Source organism: Enoplosus armatus, chromosome 6 (genome assembly GCF_043641665.1).
Source record: "Enoplosus armatus isolate fEnoArm2 chromosome 6, fEnoArm2.hap1, whole genome shotgun sequence".
Lineage (NCBI taxonomy): Eukaryota > Metazoa > Chordata > Actinopteri > Centrarchiformes > Enoplosidae > Enoplosus > Enoplosus armatus.
The window spans coordinates 12335587-12358564 of record NC_092185.1 but is presented as its reverse complement, the minus strand read 5'-3'; the positions used below and the strand labels follow the sequence as shown (position 1 = coordinate 12358564).

General features: G+C 39.8%; 2 protein-coding genes across 2 annotated transcripts in view; both read left to right on the top strand.

Annotated features, from left to right (window-relative positions):
- Positions 1 to 197: 197 nt before the first annotated feature.
- Positions 198 to 4452, top strand: LOC139286564 (intestinal mucin-like protein). The gene is made up of 17 exons (XM_070907407.1): positions 198 to 339; positions 424 to 671; positions 845 to 1028; positions 1121 to 1331; positions 1446 to 1621; positions 1808 to 1877; positions 2079 to 2179; positions 2274 to 2305; positions 2399 to 2576; positions 2697 to 2801; positions 2895 to 2935; positions 3027 to 3149; positions 3280 to 3378; positions 3486 to 3614; positions 3756 to 3795; positions 3873 to 3996; positions 4131 to 4452. Exons 1-17 carry the CDS (start codon positions 198 to 200, stop codon positions 4339 to 4341), a joined length of 2214 nt encoding a protein of 737 aa, XP_070763508.1. The 3' UTR covers positions 4342 to 4452.
- Positions 4453 to 6726: 2274 nt separating this feature from the next.
- LOC139286270 (mucin-5B-like) overlaps positions 6727 to 22978 on the top strand; it is a 31219-nt gene continuing 14967 nt past the window's right edge. Inside the window, exons 1-29 of the mRNA XM_070907011.1 lie at positions 6727 to 6805; positions 6974 to 7012; positions 7107 to 7368; positions 7481 to 7595; positions 8019 to 8109; positions 8194 to 8297; positions 8378 to 8591; positions 8699 to 8824; positions 9840 to 9957; positions 10035 to 10173; positions 10278 to 10382; positions 10535 to 10604; positions 10721 to 10858; positions 10967 to 11131; positions 11212 to 11306; positions 11444 to 11570; positions 11664 to 11919; positions 12425 to 12474; positions 12572 to 12672; positions 12778 to 12929; positions 13045 to 13183; positions 13255 to 13362; positions 13453 to 13632; positions 13716 to 13955; positions 14070 to 14226; positions 14431 to 14559; positions 14717 to 14861; positions 16175 to 16218; positions 16366 to 16551. Of these exons, the coding sequence (XP_070763112.1) occupies positions 6727 to 6805; positions 6974 to 7012; positions 7107 to 7368; positions 7481 to 7595; positions 8019 to 8109; positions 8194 to 8297; positions 8378 to 8591; positions 8699 to 8824; positions 9840 to 9957; positions 10035 to 10173; positions 10278 to 10382; positions 10535 to 10604; positions 10721 to 10858; positions 10967 to 11131; positions 11212 to 11306; positions 11444 to 11570; positions 11664 to 11919; positions 12425 to 12474; positions 12572 to 12672; positions 12778 to 12929; positions 13045 to 13183; positions 13255 to 13362; positions 13453 to 13632; positions 13716 to 13955; positions 14070 to 14226; positions 14431 to 14559; positions 14717 to 14861; positions 16175 to 16218; positions 16366 to 16551 (3874 nt within the window). The remainder of the gene's footprint in view (positions 6806 to 6973; positions 7013 to 7106; positions 7369 to 7480; positions 7596 to 8018; positions 8110 to 8193; positions 8298 to 8377; positions 8592 to 8698; positions 8825 to 9839; positions 9958 to 10034; positions 10174 to 10277; positions 10383 to 10534; positions 10605 to 10720; positions 10859 to 10966; positions 11132 to 11211; positions 11307 to 11443; positions 11571 to 11663; positions 11920 to 12424; positions 12475 to 12571; positions 12673 to 12777; positions 12930 to 13044; positions 13184 to 13254; positions 13363 to 13452; positions 13633 to 13715; positions 13956 to 14069; positions 14227 to 14430; positions 14560 to 14716; positions 14862 to 16174; positions 16219 to 16365; positions 16552 to 22978) is intronic.

The following is a 22978-nucleotide window of genomic DNA, read 5'->3' as shown; positions in this document are numbered from 1 at the left end:
ACTCCTCAACCCTCACTGCCAACTTGCCCTTATTGGAATAAAGTGGTAAGGCTATTTACATATTTAGCACATACACACATGTACTGTTTCACATTATACTGACACTGGATACACCTTTTTTTTTTTTGCAAAATACTTATGCCCCATTTTTCTCTTTTCATCAGCAAAATGAGACCTTTTATATGTGCAACTGCTCCATGGCCAGATGCATTGAGAACAATACAATTGAAATAGTTCCTTATGAATGTCCACCCATGAAGAACATCACTTGTACCAATGAAAAGAAACCAGTTCTTGTGTATGATGAGTACCACTGCTGCCAACATTACGCTTGTGACTGTAAGTTTTTCTGTGGTTAAAAGAATGTGTGGCAATGCATAATCATTGAATTGTAGAACTCACAGCTTTTTTGTTTGTGTAAAGGTGTATGTGAAGGCTGGGGAGATCCTCATTACATCACATTTGATGGATTCTACTACAGTTATCAAGGAAACTGTACTTATGTCTTGATGGAAGAGATTTTACCAAGTTATAACTTGAAGATTTATATTGACAATGTCTTTTGTGATCCCACTGAAGATGTTTCTTGTCCTCGATCTATAATTGTATTCTATGGATCACAAGTTCTCACACTGAAGAATCATAACGTCATTGGAGCACCAAAGTTGGAGGTAAAACTAGATGGGGTCGTGTGGAACCTTATTCTATGAATCAAAAAACTCACTCCATAAACTAGAGTAGATTATTACTGTCAATGTATTGGCCACATTTTCATGGGATAACTGTAATTTTACCATGTTGTATTATAGTATTATATTTTTCGTATTTACGTTTTTCCCTGTAGGCACTCAAAGATGGAGTAAGTTTGAAACTACCTTATTCACAACAAGATGTGAAGATCTTGAGTTCTGGCATTACCTTGGTTTTGGAGATCCCTCGTCTAAAAGTGGTCATTACATTTGGAATAACTGGCTTTAGTGTCACACTTCCCTTTCAATTATTTGGCAGAAACACACAGGGCCATTGTGGTAAGAGCATCTCTCTCTCCAGTTGCCATATTGGTAAATCATTTGTTTGAGTTTAGACTGTAACATTAACTGTTTTGTGACTCTAATGTCAGGAACATGCAATAACAACCAGGCTGATGACTGCATGTTGCCTGGAGGCCAGCTGGTGGAAAGTTGTGCCGTGATGGCCGACTATTGGCCTGCAAAAGACATTTCCCAACCCAACTGCAATATACCATCTGTTCTGCCCACCAGTAGACCAGAACCTCCACCAACCTTAACTCCATGCAAGCCAGAGTCCATGTGTGATCTGCTGAAGAGCAGGTAGACATTCTCTAATCCACTGTTGTAGTTCACATTTATCCCCTTCACTTTGACATACTGCAGTTAAAACAGTTGCTTTTTTATTCGTGATTTGTTTTTGTTTTACTTTCACAGTGTCTTTGCAGAGTGCCATCCCTTTGTCTCTCCTGACAAATTCTACCAAGGTTGTGCTTATGATAGCTGCCACGTTTCCAACCCAGCAGTGGAGTGCACAAGTTTGCAGACTTATGCTGCTGCCTGTGCTCAGGCTGGGGTTTGCCTTCACTGGAGGAACCACACCACACTGTGTGGTAAGCAACCCCTCTTTATTTTATGTTAAATGCTGGGATCAGTAGAATCAGGAAGGGCAACTAATTTATTTAACTTTTGTTTCATCTAGCACACATTGAACAGGCTGCTGCACATTTTATTAAATACAGTATGTACACAGTGTGTATTTTAAAAAGAGCCAATTGAGTTCTTTTCTTCACTAATAGCAAGTGACTGCCCATCAAACAAAGTTTACAAGCCGTGTGGTCCTGCAGAACAGCCAACCTGTGAAGACAAGTAAGTTTAAACAAAACTTAAGTGTATTCATTTTGGACATTAGCATTTCCTGATACTGATCATGATGGATAGTGGCAATAAATATTTCTTGCTACAACATAGCAGTAGCAATTTGTAGAATAGAATAAAGTGTATTAAATTAACTGATCTCAAAGCAATAATGTAAACCAATTGTTCTTTCTTGATGATTCAATATTACAGCCCTAATGAACCAACCATGAACTTCACTGCTGAGGGCTGCTTTTGTCCTGATGGAATGACTCTCTTCAACAAACAGTCTGGCATATGTGTTGATAAGTGTGGTAAGTGTGGTGTATATCTTCAAATCTCACCATTTAGCCAAATATATTGTATAAACCATCCATAAGTCCTACAGAATTGCTAATTTTCCAACAGGATGTCTTGATCCTGAGGGAATTCCTCGTGAGGTGAGTCTTCTATTTATGTTCAGTTAAAATCCTAACCAGTTTTGTTTACTTGCCAGAGACAATTAAGTCACTACTGGGGTTGATTTTTTTCAGTTTGATGAGAGGTTTGAGTACAAATGCCAAAACTGCATCTGTGGGGAGTCCACCAAGACTGTGACTTGCAAGCCTAAGGAGTGCCCAACACCACCTCTAACAAACTGTGCTGGTCCAGGGTTTGTCCTTGTCAACCAAACAGATCCGGCGGACCGCTGCTGTTCTGCTTATGTTTGCCGTAAGACACGTAGTCTCAATGCACATTTGTCTTCCAGAGTTTTCAGAATGCTTTACATTGATAACAGTTCTTGAGGATGGCTCTTAACTATTTTCTATCATCGTCGTATCATTGCCACAGAATGTCACAGCAACACTTGCCCTGTCACCAGCATGAACTGTCCCGTTGGATATATTTCAATCGTTAGTGTTCCTAAGGGAAAATGCTGTCCAGAACATACATGCGGTGAGCTCATTAATTCATAGTTTGAATCTATATAAAACCTAATGACAGCAGTGACACTTTCAACTTAATTTCCATTGTCTTGCTCTTTTCTAGAACCTAAAAGAGTTTGTGTCCACGAAGAAAGTGAATACCAGGTAAATAAGAAATGGGAATGTGAGGATGATTTGTCTCATAATTTGTTAATATATCACTTAAAAACGCATGTATTTCTTTTTTATTTACTAGCCTGGTTCTTCAATTCCTGGATATAAATGTCAGGATTGCACCTGTACCAATGAGGTGGACCCCAAATCTGGTCTCTTTAAGATATCTTGTGAGTTTCAGCAATGTCAAGACAAATGTGACACGGTAAGAGAAATTACGCCCATTGTACTCATACACACAATACATACAGTGCAACTTGTCTTCCTCAGAATATATTTACTGGGAGGGTGAACTAAAACTGGACTTGGCAACTAAACTTCTGCCTTTCTCTCAGGGATATGAATATGTGAAAACTGATTCAGATGAATGCTGTGGGAAGTGTGTACAGACACACTGTATCTTCAATGTTAGTGGTACCAAGCAGTTCTTGGTGGTAAGTTGGATCATCTCTGTTTACTGTGACTCCACATGTTCATGTTTAATAGCCTAAAGTACCTCAGTATTGTGTTTGTACTGTACATCCATCTCACCGCTCTCCAGCAAGGACAAACCTGGTCACCACCTGAGAATAAGTGTGAGCATTACACCTGTGTTAAGATCGATGGGACTTTAACAACGATCGCTTCACACATTGTCTGCCCGCCGTTCCAGCAGAGCAACTGCCAACCTGTAAGTATCACTTTCAATAAATGAATCTGGATTGACTAAACAAATGCTGTTGTTGTTCTCCCAAATCATCTTTTGCAATACAAAGTAAACGTCATCATCCCTTTTGAAAGTAGTTTGAATGTTGTGTATTTTCCTCCTTAGGACACAATTCAGACTGCAGCAGATGGCTGTTGTAATGTTTGTGAGTATGGCATTTTCTTTACTTTTAGGTGGAAGGTACTTAAATGAAAACAAGCTAATGGTGTCTGTTTTGAAAAGGTGTGGAGAGAGAGAAGGCCTGCAAGATACAATCCATGAAAACCCTCATTACCCACAAGGACTGTGAGTCTTACCAGAAGGTAGATATGCCATATTGTGAAGGATCCTGCAACACTTTCACCAAGTAAGGATGATATTACTAATATTTCTCATTCCTCTGGAAAGCCACAAACCCATTCAAATTATCTAATTTTAAAATGTTTAGGTACAGTTTCTGCAGATTTTGAGTTTGATCAATCTTGCCTTTGTTTTCTTCAGGTACGCTGAAGCAGCAGCTACTCTGCATCATTCTTGCTCCTGCTGTAAGGAGACACGCTCCAGCAATCGCACTGTTGACTTGCACTGCCTGAATGGAGATGTGGTTCCCTACACATACATCCATGTGGAGGAGTGTAGCTGTAGCCACTCGGACTGCACCAGAACTTCTGGACCACCTGCTCGCAGGAGGCGAAGCTTCACACTGGTGTAATAAAAAACATGTCATAATAATGTGTCACATTAATGGATGTGGGATGTAAACGTTTCTTCCCATTTTGTCTTAACAATCATTACATCTCTTATAAAGTAATTGCCATTGTAGAGAGAGTATTTATCAATTGATCAAATAAAAAGATGCAACTCTGCTTAGGTCTCATCTCTTCTATTGTCTTGTTTGTGCTACTTTAATTTGTATTGTAGCATTTATTCTTTAAGTGTTACTGCTTTTTGTTATTATTGATAGTTATAATAAGAATAATAATTTACACAGTCAAATTAATAAATGTATTAGTTTTCACAGTCATTTCACTAGAACAGCAGATGATGGTCCAGTTATGTTACCTTTCCCAAAATCGAATGCCTTAAGAAAGACAGTAATTTATCGTGCCATCGATCATTGGAATAACGGCTCCCTTTACATACGTCAATCTAATAGTAAATCCTCATTCAAATACTATTTAAGAATGCATTACTTAAGCAGATGATCTGTATCCCAGTGTTCGTCATGTATATTGTCTTGTTCCTGTTCTCTGGTGATGGCCCCTGACACTAATTCATGAAAATACTTCTGAGACTAATTTGTTGTTTCCCAACCTTCCACTCACTGGCTAAGCAGAGTCAGAAATGAATGCACATCTGAACGAATGTTTCTTAATATAACAAAATTTGAGGTGCACATGTGATGAACATAAAGTAACACAAATGTGAAGTTGTTTTCTGTTTATGATGAATATAATGTATTGGAGTTTGGACCCCAGGAATGGCTGGAGCCAATGGCATCAGCTAATGGGGATCCTTTTAAATAAATATGAATAAATATCAGTCTATCACTGAAGATGCTCCTGTGTTCATACAGAAAGGCATGAAGCGGGTGAGAAGTATTGTGCATGATGCTCTGGAGTTTGAGCAGCATCTTTTTCTCTCACCTGTGACACCTGTGATCCTGTTGGTTGATAGAAAACAATACAATAAAATAGTAAAAGGAACAATTCCCTTTGCACTCGACCATATTAGCTCATCAGTCACTTTACTGGCTCCCTATGAAATGCAAAGTCAAGTCATTCAAGTTCCTCCTCTTAGAATATATATATGTGTGTATATATAAAAACCTATTAGGGCTATCTACAAATATATATACAGGTATATGTATGTATATCTATATGCTTTATATTTTTGGATAGCCCCAGTAGGTTTAATATCATGTAAACCTACTAGTATAAATGTATAAAGCATTTATTTGTCTCATTTAGTCTACGGCCATGTCTGTTAGGCTGTACTTAGGCACAGCGGTGCTATGAGTGATGACAATGTTAACACGCAGATAAAATGTTCACCATCTTTTCGTTTAGTATGTTAAAGGGAAAGTCAGGAGATCACCAAAGTCAATAGGGTTCATCATTTTGGGAACCTTAAATGTCTGAACACAATTTTGTGCCAATCCATCTTTTATATGTTGAGATATTTCACTGAATAGGTGAAAACTTTGCCCTGCTGGTAGCACTAGAGGAAAAGTCAGGGGATCACCAAAGTCAGTAGGATTCATCCTCTGGGGACCATGAATGGCCACGCAAATGTTAATGGCAATCCATCAAGTAGTTTCAGTCTCAACCAAAGTGGTGGACCATCAAGCGACCAACAAACTGCCATTGCCATCCCTAGAGCCATGATTCTTGCATGGCTAAAACTCATGATGGAAAGCCACCCAAGTACCTTAATCTAATAGCACAACATATGGTTACATCAGTGCTCTCTGGTAAGGGAAAGGAAGCATGCTAGACTGTCAGTAAACATTCAATAGGTCTGTAAGTCTTTGGCAAATGTTTGGTTAGCGTATGGTCCAGTGATTTTTGGATTTACTTTAAGATTTCAAGTCAATCCATTTATTCATATCCTTAGTAGATATGAAGGTTCAACCCACATCTTAAAATGCTCTGGTTCAGTGAGAAAAGTACACAACTCTTGTTTAAATATGCATACACACTCCTCTTCCTCTCATAATATTCTATAATTACAGTTTATCAAATTTAACTGTGCAATGATTCATCAACTGCAACTGTATGGCCGTTCAATTAAAAGATGTGTCTTACTTTTAGGATATATACATTATATATATGTTAATGTTTATCAATGATTAACATTAATAGAACTATGCAGACTTAAAGTGAATGATAGGATACTTAATGACACAGTGTTGTCATAAGCAACCTCTTCATGGGTGTGATCTTAATGGAGACAAAAACCACAATGGTTGACACCCTAAGTGTATCTTTTACCCCTCCTGAACTGCAAACATCTAATGAGCTATATTACATGACGTTGGTAGTGTGGGACCAGTTGGCTTATCTATCCCTTTCAGGGCAGGAACTACTCAATGATCATGAGAACAGCCAGGATGCCACTTGAATGGGTGATACCATGGCTCATCCTCTGCCTTGGACTGTCTGCAGAGGCCAGTGGTATGTACATTCAATGGGATACTGCATATATCAAATCCAACCTTATTGTCCTGCACTTCCTATCAAGTATAAAATAGTTACTAGATAAGGCAAATATAAACAGTTTGCTTTTGTCTGACATTTTTGATAATGTGCTGTGACTGTATAAATGTATTTCTCGTTTTTAAGTAATGGTTCAGACGATGACCAAAATGCCAGTAATTACAGGTAATTCGTTTTTTTATGAAAGATGAAAGATAACAACCCAAAAATCATGTGCAATTTAGACTACGGTGTAATAAATGTTTTTTTTTCAAACTAGAAGTGAGCCCCTCTCACAACAACCAGTTCTGCAGTACATGGGGAAACTACCATTTTAAGACCTTCGATGGAGATTTCTTCCAGCTTCCCTTCACCTGCAATTACATCCTTGTGTCCCAGTGTAAGGGAAACTATGAGAATTTCAATATTCAGCTCCAACGGCAGGAAATAAATGGGGTCACCACCATTAAGAAGGTCACTATGAAACTGGACGGGGTCGTTGTGGAATTAGCAAATACTTCCATCAAAGTCAATGATGAACAGTGAGTCTGTTTTGATAACTTTTCATTACCAGCTAACATACCGGTTATGATGGTGAGTTAATGTCTTATCATCTTACTGTTGTAAGTAATGTTTTTTTTTTGTCCCCTCTAGTGTCATTATACCATTCAGCCAGACTGGCATCTCAATTGAAAGAACTGTCTCTTATGTCAAAATCGAGGCTAAGCTGGGTTTGGTCATCATGTGGAATGAAGAAGACTCCCTCTGGGTATGTGAATTCATTGTAACCGATTACACGTATACATAAATAATGTCTGATATTGATTTTCATTATTATTTTGATATCTGACAGATGAGCACAGACACTATTTTCTGAAAATATATACTCTATATAGTTTCACTTTTTGTTCCTCACTATTCGAGAGATTAAAGAATTGACTCTGGCGACATAAAGAAATAATCCATATTAAATCAATTGTACCAAAGTTAGTAGCACCAGGGATGCTGTTAAAAATGCATTTTGCCTGCATTAAAAACGTTAAAGAGAACAATTTTCAACCACTGACTGTCAACAAGAACAGAAAAGGTGAGCCCGTCTCATGTCCTCGGGAAGGCTTTTCCTTCAACTAGTTAACAGATTTCTCCTTCTTTTCTGCCATTCATTCAAATCTCATTTGCAACTGGTTTTAAGGTTGAGCTGGATGCAAAATTCAAGAATCAGACCTGTGGCCTGTGTGGTGACTTCAACGGAGTCCAGATTTATGATGAGTTCATCGAATCAGGTAAATACTAAATAACACAACTTAAAACAAACTGTGCAAAAACAGTCTTCACATTCGCTAAAACCTCTTTTTCCTTGGAAACAGGGGATACTTTAACTCCTGAAAATTATGGGGAGGTCTGGAAAGTCAATGGTCCTACTGAAAACTGTGAAGGAATCTCTACAGCCACACAGACCTGTGCAAATCAGGTATGTGAAAATGGATTTGCTTCAAATAAATTTATATGTATAATGTACAATTTAAAGACATTATATTCTTTGACCCACAGAAAGACCTCTGTGAGAACCTGCTGTCAGGACCTGCATTCCTCAGCTGTCAAGACCTGATTGATACCGACTCCTTTGTCGAAGCCTGTGTTAAGGACCTGTGCTACTGTAACAGCAGCAGTACTTCATGCTTGTGTTCAACCATATCAGAGTACTCCCGTCAGTGTGCTCATGCAGGCGGGAACCCACAACAATGGAAGACCGCACAACTGTGTGGTAAGAACAGAAATCAAAACCTTGATATGTTTGAGCTTTGATGGTTTCACGGTATTTACATCAGAATCACTGTTTTGAAATTGTAAAAAGCAATTTGTGTTGAATAGCAAAAACATGCCCTTTCAACATGGAGTATAAGGAATGCGGTAGTCCCTGTACCGACACCTGCAGCAACCCCCAGAGAAGCCATGTGTGTGATGATCACTGCGTAGATGGGTGCTTCTGTCCATCTGGTAAGTTTCCTGATTTTAAAACCAGCATAGAGGTTTGTTTTTTTCAGTCACACAAATGTATGCTCTCGAAGGACTTGGTTTGTCAGCTGTTACAGCAGCAGAAGCTGAAGTTACAGTTTTAGCAGCAAGCTAGCACATGTGTTCTTTTACTTATATATATATTAATTATATAATACTGAATTAATTCCTTCATGTTGATATGGTGAGATTATCGCATTCATTACCTTCGTCCATGTCCTTTCAACACAGTTGTGATGCTACATTGGATGTAGCTTTGGCTGCTATCACTTAGTGCATGTATACAACTGTGCAGCCAAATGTACTTAAAATTAACAGTGAAAGCTGACAGGCCACTGACAATGAAGTCTAAAATAAGTGCTTGGATTTAATGCAGTTTTGTCTTGATTTTGCCAAGTAAACAATGTTGTTGTTGTTGTTGTTGACCATTGGTGGAATATACATTTACTCAAATACTAAACTGTATTTGAGGTACTTGTACTTTACTCAAATCATTTCTTGTCATATCACTTTCATGTCTTTTGTTCTGCATTGAGTAAATTTTCCTGATTATATTTTTACTTAAGTAATATTTTAAATGCAAGAGTTTTACTTGTAACAGAGTATTTGTACAGTGTGGCATTAGTACTTTTACTTAAGTAATGGATCTGAATACTTCCTCCACCACTGCTCTTCCCTTAAACATATGTTAAGATGTATAAGATGACAGAAATATTGTTTGATATTATTGATATTATTATGTATATTATGTTGTGTTAATTCATGCGTACAATTTAATTACAATAACACTTTAATCGAGGGCACAAATTAAGCAATTAAAAAGCAATTTTCTTTTCCCATGACACCTACTGGACTCTGCTTACTTGGGACACTGGTAAAATAAGTGGTAAAAAAATATTTTGCAGTACCATACATGTACAGCTCTGACAGGGTTTGTATTGTGTAGAGCAGTTTACTGTTGGCCTAAGACTAATCGTGTCATTATGTTTCTCCCAAGGGACTGTCTTTGACGACATTACACAAAGTGGGTGTGTTGCTGTTGACCAGTGCTCCTGCTTACACAATGGCAAGCCATACAAACCAGGGGAATCATACTCAAGGCCATGTAAAACATGGTAATTACTTCACTATTTTCAGTATAATGTTTACATTATGGTATTGTGCAGTTGAACTGACTTAACGCTGTTGACAGCACCTGTGCCCAGGGTCAGTGGAGCTGTAAGGATATGGACTGTCCTGGTATCTGCTCCGTTCTGGGTGGCTCCCACATCTCCACCTATGATGATAAAACATATACTTTCCATGGAGACTGCTCTTATATTCTCTCCAAGGTGAGGCATTCACTTTAATTAATTATTCATCCTTTAATTCAAACAAAATTACAATACAAGCAAACAGTTTGTAATTAAGTGCATTTTTATCTTCTTGACTTTAGGAAATTAATGGGACTTTCAGTGTCCTTGGTGACCTGGTCAAATGTGAAAAATCATTTAAATCAACTTGCCTGGCTGCAGTCACTCTACTACTGCCTAAGCAAATGGTAAAATTACAGTATATTATGGTTCTTGCCTAATAAAGTGAAAACTTGTTTATAGGATTTTCTCCATTTCATATCTGTTGGAAAGGTTGATTTTTTTCCCTGACGTTTTTAACATATCATATATGATCATATTGTCATTTTTCCCACTGCAGAGGATTGTAGTTGAAGCCACTGGAAAGGTTATTTATAACAAACGGGCTTCTGAACTGCCTCTTTTCATGGGTGAGTGGTCAGTTCTTTTTGGTGTTCATTCTCCTATGAAATCACAAGATATAAATGAGTTTGCTCGAATGACAGCAGCCTCTTTATTCAATGTGAAAATGTTTTTTCCCGTGCAGATGACATCACGGTCTTCAGCCCCTCGACATTCTTCATTGTAATCCACACCAAGTATGGGCTTCAACTTGAGATTCAGCTCACACCCATTATGCAGGTCTACATCAAGGCGAGTGTTTCAAATAAAGGAAAACTCAAAGGTGTGTTTTACTTCTTGAGCACTTTTGATTATAGTGTAAAATATCTACCTTTTCCAGTGGAATTTTATTAAGTATTAAGTCGTTCAAATTATGATTATCTTCTTCCAGGCCTTTGTGGAGATTTTAATGATGTGGAAGCAGATGACTTCAGAACCACAAATGGATTGATTGAGGGAACGGCTGGGACATTTGCCAACACGTGGAAGACCAAAACAAGCTGCCCTGATGTGACAAACATACTTAGGGACCCCTGCACTTTGAGCATAGACAAGGGTAGGTCACAGACGTCATGCTCCATATTGTGATATCATTCTTCACAACACTCCAGTAAACATGTTTCTTTGTTTTTGTAGAGAAATATGCCAAACACTGGTGCTCCTTGCTGTCAGACCCAAAAGGGATTTTTTCTCCATGCCATTCTGAAATAAACCCAGAAGACTATGAAGCTGTAAGCAGTAATTTATTTTTGTACGCAGTCTAATGTATGAGTGTGTGTGTGTGTATTTACTTATTTGTGTTATTTTACTTATTTAACAACTGCACATTTAAACCACTCATTTAGCTTGTTTCTGCTTCCCTCTGCAGTCTTGTATTTATGACACCTGCACCTGTACAAACAGTGAAGAGTGCATGTGTGCTGCCATATCCTCCTATGTCCACGCATGTGCCGCTGAAGGTGTCCTACTGAATGGATGGAGGAGCATCACATGCCGTAAGTTCAACCCAAACTATCAAATGTGAAATAAATGTAGTCCACATTTATGTATAATATTTAAACACTAAGTGAACCTTTTCCTTTCAAAAGAGAAATACACAGCTGGCTGCCCTTCGACTTTTGTGTATGGTTACCAGATGACAAGGTGTGGTCGTACCTGTCGCTCTCTTAGTCAGTCAGACTCAACATGTGAGGTTGAATTCACACCGCTCGATGGCTGCGGCTGTGCTGAAGGAACTTACCTGAATGAGAAGGGAAAGTGTGTATCAGCCACACAATGCCCCTGTCATGTGGGAGACACGGTGGTAAACCCCAGGCACATCATCAGGGTCCATGGACAAACTTGGTGAGGATTTGAATATTTCCATGATTTCAAAAATTAAAGTTAAATTTGTATGGACTTTTTTGGGGGCATTTCATGCTTTTAGTCGTCAGTTGATGGTTCAGAGGTCACAGGAAATGAGGGGAGAGCGACATGGGAAATGACAGGCAGCAAAGGTCTCCTGCAGGAGGCAAACTGAGGATGTTGCAGTTCATGGTCTGTGCCTTAACACACAGGCCACCAGGGCTCCCTTAGAGCGTTCATTTTTAACTGAACAAAAATGATCCTCCACCTCCATTGAGAATAGACTGATGGACACAAAACTGAATTGCTGTCAAGTTAGCCCATGTGTGTGGACAAGGACTTAATGACAAATGAGAGGTGCAGATCCTAAAGGCTAGGCCAGTTGGGTACCACTGTCCCAGATTGTTTTTGCTTTAGCAAGAAATTGAGCAAAAACTAGTAAGAATTAACAAGAAAATGCTTTTCTCTTCTTTGTCCTGTTCGCCTGTCTTTATATGCATTTCAGCTCCTGCCACAGTGGAAAACTACGCTGTACAGGAACCCATATAAGTGAATGTAGGTACAAAGCACTCAGCCAGTCATAGTGTAGGACAGTATGAGTAACACCAAACATACTGTTATGTCCTTTGTAACACACTATCATTGTCATCAGCATGCACCGATCCAATGGTTTACTTCAATTGCTCAAGCGCAAAGCCAGGCGTCACGGGATCCGAGTGCCAAAAAAGCTGCCAGACGCTGGACGCAGAATGTGTAAGACTGACACTCTGACTGTTCATGACTGTTGTTGAATATTCTACACATGTATACTATAGCAGCAGGAAGACATGTTAAATACATTTCTGTTACGCTGTATAGGACAGGGCACAGTGTGTCTCTGGCTGTTTATGTCCTGCTGGCCTGCTGTCTGACGGTAAAGGAGGCTGTATTGAGGAGGAGCACTGTCCCTGCACATATAATGGAGAAACCTATAATTCTGGACAGACTGTCACTGTGAAGTGCAATACCTGGTGAGCCCTTCAATCCTTTCCACGCTAACTTAGAGCTTTGTCAGTTCACTGTTGTGTGTGTGTTTTTTAATTGGAGATATATAACTTGACATTACCTCATCTATTTAAATCATAGTACGTGCAAAAGCAGAAAATGGGAATGTACAGATCGTGAGTGTGATGGAACCTGTACCATACATGGAGAGGGGCATTATATCACTTTTGATGAAAAGAAATTCTCCTTTAATGGGGACTGTGGCTACGTCTTCACTCAGGTATAGCACACACTTAGTCTTTGTGATTTGCCGAAAGTCAGTCTTGTGATACTGACATTAGTATCTTGCAGGATTACTGCGGGGACGATATGGATGGCACCTTCAGGGTCCTGACTGAGAGCATCTCATGTGGAACAACTGAAAGCATCTGCTCCACTGCTATCAAGCTCTACTTAGGGGTACATAACACTATTATGTACATAAAAATAAAAAAAAATGCTGAAATTAACTTTGGAGGATTACAAATGAGCATGTTTTGTTTCTTTCAGAACAATGAAATTGTTCTCTCAGATGAAAACATCAGAGTTATCAAACAAAGCAAAGGGGTGGACATACCCTATAAGGTCCACACTATGGGTATATATCTTGTCATTGAGGCATATAATGGTCTCGTTCTCATTTGGAATAAGAAGACAACACTCATGATCAAGCTCAGCTCCTCATTCAAGGTGGGTGAGCAGATATACAGACATTCAGGTAAATGTTAATAAGGTTGTCATTTTAAAATTAACTAGATTTCATTTGATTCCAGGGAAAAGTCTGTGGTCTCTGTGGTAATTATGATGGGAATATCAAGAACGATTTCACCACCAGAAACAAAGAAGTTGTGGTGGAAGCCCTTGAGTTTGGAAACAGCTGGAAAGTGCCGCCTACCTGCCCGAATGCAAACGCACTAAAAAATCCCTGCAGTCTGTACTCTTTCAGACAGGCGTGGGCATTAAAACACTGCAGTATTGTCAACAGTGAAGTATTTGCTAGTTGCCATTCTAAGGTGAGAAAACTGCCACAAGTTATCAGTTAACTGTACACAATGACTTTCTGTATAATTTGTGAGCAGAATGTAATTCAGCCTCTACTTCCATTTACAATGGTTTGTTTCAAAAAGGTGGATCCAAAAAACTATCATGATGCCTGTGTGAGAGACACATGTGCCTGCAACACAGGAGGAGATTGTGAGTGTTTCTGTTCGGCTGTAGCAGCCTACGCAGCAGCCTGTAACCAGGCCGGAGCTTGCGTGAAGTGGAGAACTCCCACAATCTGCCGTGAGTGTTTTATTTGTGTTTCTAGGAGATAAACAAAAAATACAGTGTATGGTAATAATCATTATCTGTCAGCATCGCCTTTGTCATTTTAATTTGATACATAAACAATCCTTTTATTATGAAGACTTTATACGTGATAATCTCGTGATACGCATGTAATCGTTTCTTGTATCTTGTTAATATTCCTTTCTTATGTTTCATTAGCTCTATTCTGTGATTTTTACAACCTTGATGGACAGTGTGAATGGCACTATGAGTCTTGTGGAAAACCATGCATGAAGACATGCAAGAATCCCTCAGGAATGTGCTACAATCAAATTCCAGCATTAGAAGGTACAAATTACATTAAAGTGATGGTGTATGTTTTTTTAAGGCTATAATTATTTAGGGAGTTGATTGACCATGCATGCTCTTTTAAAGCCCATCACAATTGTATCTGTATCTATTCTGTGCTACTTTTGTAATTTACAGTAACATTTAACTTTTTCAGGCTGCTACCCAAGTTGCCCGCCTGAACGATCTTATTTAGAAGAAGTTACCATGAAGTGTGTGTCAAAGGAGGAATGTGGCTGCTATGATAACGAAGGGAAGCATTATAAAGAAGGGGAGCCCATGCCTCTCAACTGTCACAGCTGGTAGGACATTTTCCATCTCACTAATGCTGCAGTTTGTGCAAAAGCTGATGTACTGAAATGATGTGTACTAATATCATACAATCATGTTGTGTAACTATATTATAAAATGAAAACTATTTTATTGCAGCATTAGCAATTGCAATCCTTATACAGAATATGTGTTTATATAGTAAATAAAGGTAGCTGTGAAAATAATTACAAATGAGACAGTAAGACATACTATATGTAACAATTTACTTATCACTTATCACTTTTTATTGCCAATGGTTGAAAAGATAGTAACTTAAAAGATTAGACCCTCCCCAACTTCCTCAGTTGCCTATGAGCCTGTGGACTGATTTCTATATAAAGGACTCGGTACGGTTTATCCGGGAAAATCCAAAAGATGTGGCGTCATGCGCGTGAGTGCCTTGCCAGAGTCTGTCTCCAGGTCCATGTTCAGCTCCTCTACAGTGCCAACAGTGTGCAACACTAGCTAACGTTAGCTTAGAAATGGGGTCTGCTGATGTCAACAAACGACCTGCACCCACCAAAACACTGCTTGTACAATTTCCCCCGGGGATCAATAAAGTATTTCTGATTATGATTCTGAAATTCCCCGTAGCTTGCTTGCTAATATGGATGAATTGCTAGCTGGCTAACGTAGCAAAATACTGTTTTGAGTGGGTAATGTCAGCTAATTCATCTAGACTCCCGGTGCTGATCTGGCTGGTAAATTGGCAAGCTTGTCGTTTGCAAATTACTTTATCAGCTAATGCTACGAAGCAACCAACGCCAAATCCATGCAGCGTAGCGAAGTTACTGAATGTTAGTTTGCTGATCTGTCAGGATTTGGCCGTGGACATGAGATGATTCAAATAGTAGGCTCTTTTAAGTGTAGCGTGGCTGTTAATATTTTGCATTAGCCCTGGTGATTTTATTATTTGAAAGTAGTGGAGGGTAAACGTACACAAAAGCAGTTTACCCACCTGACTTAATCCAGAGTAACAGTTTTAATGGGAATGGTAATATCTACATTTTATTTTCACTGGAAAAAAATATAAAAATGATGATAATATTGGCACCAAATTTGCAGTGTGTTACTGGTTTAGCATCACCATGCCATCTAACGCGCCTCTCCTTCCATTGGGGTGCAAACAGCAATTTACCAAGATACCAAATTGACGCAGTCAAGGAAATAATCTCAGTGTGCCCAAGGAAAATACCAATACACTGGTGCAATACTGCATTCTGTGCCATGTGCCAACACCAAATTGATACCCTATAGGTTCACGCATTGTGTTTAAACTATTCTAATTTCATTTAACTTTTAGTTATTGTTCTTCAACCAAGGTGGAGTGCAGTTATGATGTCCAAGGTAAATATGATTGACAATAACTGTGATTTAGTGTCACTGAGGAAACTATCAAAACATACAATTAATTGAAAAGACAATGGTATGAATCTATCTTTAATCTAAACAATAAAGATTCATGTTATTCTCAAAAAATGATTTCTATTGCAGCTTGCACTTGTTCATATAAAGGACATACATACAAGTATGGAGATACAGTCTATGAAACACATGACGGAGATGGAACCTGTATCACTGCTGTTTGTGGAAAAAATGGAAGTATTATCAGAAACATGGAGACATGCTCTACAACTGCACCAGCCTCAACATCAACGACAGACTTTAATTTTACAAGTGGTAAGACGAATACACTTGAACAATGCACAGAATAGATGTCGAAGATTTGTTATCGGCGGATTTAGACACTTTTAAATGAAGCTTCATGATTACTTTTTTTTTTTTTGGTCAATGACAGAGAAACCGACCACCGCAACAACTCAAACATCTCCCACTCCAAGTGTTACAACTAAAGCGGTGACAACAATTCAGACCTTCTCAACACCAAGAGTTTCGACAAGGTTTACAATAACAGTGGTATCATCATCATCATCATCCTCATTGCCTCCATTCACAACCACCAAACCTACAACCACCACAATCAATACAACACCAGGTGACTGTTTTGATTGTACGTGGTCAAAGTGGATGAGCAATGTTTACCCTGACACTGACCCAAGTGGTGGGGAGTATGAAACCATTGAAAAAATTACAGATCCAGATTTGAGTGTTTGTGGGAAATTTCTGGAAATAGAATGTAGAGCAAAGCAACACAAAGATAAATCTTTGGATGAAGTAGGTCAAAACGTAACATGTGATGCAGCAGTTGGACTTATCTGTCACAACAAAGACCAAGCTCCGATTCCTGTTTGTTATGACTATGAAATACGAGTCAAATGTTGCGTTAACATTTGTAAGTCTTCAACCACAATTACACCCTCAACAACCAAAGAAAGCTCCACAACAACCACAGTCACGGAAAAACCCACCACAACAACCACAGCTACAGAAAAACCCACCACAAGAACAACAATCTCAGAAAAACCCACCATAACAACCCCTGAAGTTGTTACAAATACAGTGGTCACAACATCACCATCAACAGGACGTGTGGTTTCGACTACAACTACAACAGGCACAGAAACATCCAGCACCAAAACTGTTACAACCCCAGAAAAACCCACCACAACGACCAGAGTCACAGAAAAACCCACCACAACAACAGTCACTGAAAAACCCACCACAACAATAACAGTCACAGAAAAACCCACCACAACAACAACAGTCACAGAAAAACCCACTACAACAACCCCTGAAGTTGTTACAAATACAGTGGTCACAACAGCACCATCAACAGGACGTGTGGTTTCAACTACAACTACAACAGCCACAGAAACATCCAGCACCAAAGCTGTTACAACCCCAGAAAAACCCACTACAACGACCAGAGTCACAGAAAAACCCACCACAGCACCAGCTGACTGTTTTGATTGTAAATGGTCAAAGTGGATGAGCAATGTTTACCCTGACACTGACCCAAGTGGTGGGGAGTATGAAACCATTGAAAAAATTACAGATCCAGATTTGAGTGTTTGTGGGAAATTTCTGGAAATAGAATGTAGAGCAAAGCAACACAAAGATAAATCTTTGGATGAAGTAGGTCAAAACGTAACATGTGATGCAGCAGTTGGACTTATCTGTCACAACAAAGACCAAGCTCCGATTCCTGTTTGTTATGACTATGAAATACGAGTCAAATGTTGCGTTAACATTTGTAAGTCTTCAACCACAATTACACCCTCAACAACCAAAGAAAGCTCCACAACAACCACAGTCACGGAAAAACCCACCACAACAACCACAGCTACAGAAACACCCACTACAACAACCACAGCTACAGAAAAACCCACCACAAAAACAACAGTCTCAGAAAAACCCACCACAACAACCCCTGAAGTTGTTACAAATACAGTGGTCACAACATCACCATCAACAGGACATGTGGTTTCGACTACAACTACAACAGGCACAGAAACATCCAGCACCAAAACTGTTACAACCCCAGAAAAACCCACCACAACGACCAGAGTCACAGAAAAACCCACCACAACAACAGTCACTGAAAAACCCACCACAACAATAACAGTCACAGAAAAACCCACCACAACAACAACAGTCACAGAAAAACCCACTACAACAACCCCTAAAGTTGTTACAAATACAGTGGTCACAACAGCACCATCAACAGGACGTGTGGTTTCAACTACAACTACAACAGCCACAGAAACATCCAGCACCAAAGCTGTTACAACCCCAGAAAAACCCACTACAACGACCAGAGTCACAGAAAAACCCACCACAGCACCAGCTGACTGTTTTGATTGTAAATGGTCAAAGTGGATGAGCAATGTTTACCCTGACACTGACCCAAGTGGTGGGGAGTATGAAACCACTGAAAAAATTACAGATACAGATTTGAGTGTTTGTGGGAAATTTCTGGAAATAGAATGTAGAGCAAAGCAACACAAAGATAAATCTTTGGATGAAGTAGGTCAAAACGTAACATGTGATGCAGCAGTTGGACTTATCTGTCACAACAAAGACCAAGCTCCGATTCCTGTTTGTTATGACTATGAAATACGAGTCAAATGTTGCGTTAACATTTGTAAGTCTTCAACCACAATTACACCCTCAACAACCAAAGAAAGCTCCACAACAACCACAGTCACGGAAAAACCCACCACAACAACCACAGCTACAGAAAAACCCACCACAAAAACAACAATCTCAGAAAAACCCACCATAACAACCCCTGAAGTTGTTACAAATACAGTGGTCACAACATCACCATCAACAGGACGTGTGGTTTCGACTACAACTACAACAGGCACAGAAACATCCAGCACCAAAACTGTTACAACCCCAGAAAAACCCACCACAACCACCAGAGTCACAGAAAAACCCACCACAACAACAGTCACTGAAAAACCCACCACAACAATAACAGTCACAGAAAAACCCACCACAACAACAACAGTCACAGAAAAACCCACTACAACAACCCCTGAAGTTGTTACAAATACAGTGGTCACAACAGCACCATCAACAGGACGTGTGGTTTCAACTACAACTACAACAGCCACAGAAACATCCAGCACCAAAGCTGTTACAACCCCAGAAAAACCCACTACAACGACCAGAGTCACAGAAAAACCCACCACAGCACCAGCTGACTGTTTTGATTGTAAATGGTCAAAGTGGATGAGCAATGTTTACCCTGACACTGACCCAAGTGGTGGGGAGTATGAAACCATTGAAAAAATTACAGATCCAGATTTGAGTGTTTGTGGGAAATTTCTGGAAATAGAATGTAGAGCAAAGCAACACAAAGATAAATCTTTGGATGAAGTAGGTCAAAACGTAACATGTGATGCAGCAGTTGGACTTATCTGTCACAACAAAGACCAAGCTCCGATTCCTGTTTGTTATGACTATGAAATACGAGTCAAATGTTGCGTTAACATTTGTAAGTCTTCAACCACAATTACACCCTCAACAACCAAAGAAAGCTCCACAACAACCACAGTCACGGAAAAACCCACCACAACAACCACAGCTACAGAAAAACCCACCACAAAAACAACAGTCTCAGAAAAACCCACCACAACAACCCCTGAAGTTGTTACAAATACAGTGGTCACAAAATCACCATCAACAGGACGTGTGGTTTCGACTACAACTACAACAGGCACAGAAACATCCAGCACCAAAACTGTTACAACCCCAGAAAAACCCACCACAACGACCAGAGTCACAGAAAAACCCACCACAACAACAGTCACAGAAAAACCCACCACTACAACCACAGTCACTGAAAAACCCACCACAACAACAACAGTCTCAGAAAAACCCACCACAACAACAACAGTCACAGAAAAACCCACCACAACAACCCCTGAAGTTGTTACAAATACAGTGATCACAACAGCACCATCAACAGGACGTGTGGTTTCAACTACAACTACAACAGCCACAGAAACATCCAGCACCAAAGCTGTTACAACCCCAGAAAAACCCACCACAACGTCCAGAGTCACAGAAAAACCCACCACAACAACAACAGTCACAGAAAAACCCACCACTACAACCACAGTCACTGAAAAACCCACCACAACAATAACAGTCACAGAAAAACCCACCACAACAACAACAGTCACAGAAAAACCCACTACAACAACCCCTGAAGTTGTTACAAATACAGTGGTCACAACAGCACCATCAACAGGACGTGTGGTTTCAACTACAACTACAACAGCCACAGAAACATCCAGCACCAAAGCTGTTACAACCCCAGAAAAACCCACCACAACGACCAGAGTCACAGAAAAACCCACCACAGCACCAGCTGACTGTTTTGATTGTACATGGTCAAAGTGGATGAGCAATGTTTACCCTGACACTGACCCAAGTGGTGGGGAGTATGAAACCATTGAAAAAATTACAGATCCAGATTTGAGTGTTTGTGGGAAATTTCTGGAAATAGAATGTAGAGCAAAGCAACACAAAGATAAATCTTTGGATGAAGTAGGTCAAAACGTAACATGTGATGCAGCAGTTGGACTTATCTGTCACAACAAAGACCAAGCTCCGATTCCTGTTTGTTATGACTATGAAATACGAGTCAAATGTTGCGTTAACATTTGTAAGTCTTCAACCACAATTACACCCTCAACAACCAAAGAAAGCTCCACAACAACCACAGTCACGGAAAAACCCACCACAACAACCACAGCTACAGAAAAACCCACCACAAAAACAACAGCCTCAGAAAAACCCACGACAACAACCCCTGAAGTTGTTACAAATACAGTGGTCACAACAGCACCATCAACAGGACGTGTGGTTTCAACTACAACTACAACAGGCACAGAAACATCCAGCACCAAAGCTGTTACTACCCCAGAAAAACCCACCACAACGTCCAGAGTCACAGAAAAACCCACCACAACAACAACAGTCACAGAAAAACCCACCACTACAACCACAGTCACTGAAAAACCCACCACAACAATAACAGTCACAGAAAAACCCACCACAACAACAACAGTCACAGAAAAACCCACTACAACAACCCCTAAAGTTGTTACAAATACAGTGGTCACAACAGCACCATCAACAGGACGTGTGGTTTCAACTACAACTACAACAGTCACAGAAACATCCAGCACCAAAGCTGTTACAACCCCAGAAAAACCCACTACAACGACCAGAGTCACAGAAAAACCCACCACAGCACCAGCTGACTGTTTTGATTGTAAATGGTCAAAGTGGATGAGCAATGTTTACCCTGACACTGACCCAAGTGGTGGGGAGTATGAAACCATTGAAAAAATTACAGATCCAGATTTGAGTGTTTGTGGGAAATTTCTGGAAATAGAATGTAGAGCAAAGCAACACAAAGATAAATCTTTGGATGAAGTAGGTCAAAACGTAACATGTGATGCAGCAGTTGGACTTATCTGTCACAACAAAGACCAAGCTCCGATTCCTGTTTGTTATGACTATGAAATACGAGTCAAATGTTGCGTTAACATTTGTAAGTCTTCAACCACAATTACACCCTCAACAACCAAAGAAAGCTCCACAACAACCACAGTCACGGAAAAACCCACCACAACAACCACAGCTACAGAAAAACCCACCACAAAAACAACAATCTCAGAAAAACCCACCATAACAACCCCTGAAGTTGTTACAAATACAGTGGTCACAACATCACCATCAACAGGACGTGTGGTTTCGACTACAACTACAACAGGCACAGAAACATCCAGCACCAAAACTGTTACAACCCCAGAAAAACCCACCACAACCACCAGAGTCACAGAAAAACCCACCATAACAACCCCTGAAGTTGTTACAAATACAGTGGTCACAACATCACCATCAACAGGACGTGTGGTTTCGACTACAACTACAACAGGCACAGAAACATCCAGCACCAAAACTGTTACAACCCCAGAAAAACCCACCACAACGACCAGAGTCACAGAAAAACCCACCACAACAACAGTCACTGAAAAACCCACCACAACAATAACAGTCACAGAAAAACCCACCACAACAACAACAGTCACAGAAAAACCCACTACAACAACCCCTGAAGTTGTTACAAATACAGTGGTCACAACAGCACCATCAACAGGACGTGTGGTTTCAACTACAACTACAACAGCCACAGAAACATCCAGCACCAAAGCTGTTACAACCCCAGAAAAACCCACTACAACGACCAGAGTCACAGAAAAACCCACCACAGCACCAGCTGACTGTTTTGATTGTAAATGGTCAAAGTGGATGAGCAATGTTTACCCTGACACTGACCCTAGTGGTGGGGAGTATGAAACCATTGAAAAAATTACAGATCCAGATTTGAGTGTTTGTGGGAAATTTCTGGAAATAGAATGTAGAGCAAAGCAACACAAAGATAAATCTTTGGATGAAGTAGGTCAAAACGTAACATGTGATGCAGCAGTTGGACTTATCTGTCACAACAAAGACCAAGCTCCGATTCCTGTTTGTTATGACTATGAAATACGAGTCAAATGTTGCGTTAACATTTGTAAGTCTTCAACCACAATTACACCCTCAACAACCAAAGAAAGCTCCACAACAACCACAGTCACGGAAAAACCCACCACAACAACCACAGCTACAGAAAAACCCA

Coding starts and splice junctions, on each gene's coding strand:
- LOC139286564 (XM_070907407.1), top strand. CDS start 198: ATGGCCAGATGCATTGAGAACAATACAATTGAAATAGTTCCTTATGAA. Junction 1,878..2,078: donor CAGCCAACCTGTGAAGACAA/GTAAGTTTAAAC, acceptor TCAATATTACAG/CCCTAATGAACCAACCATGA. Junction 3,379..3,485: donor GTACCAAGCAGTTCTTGGTG/GTAAGTTGGATC, acceptor ACCGCTCTCCAG/CAAGGACAAACCTGGTCACC.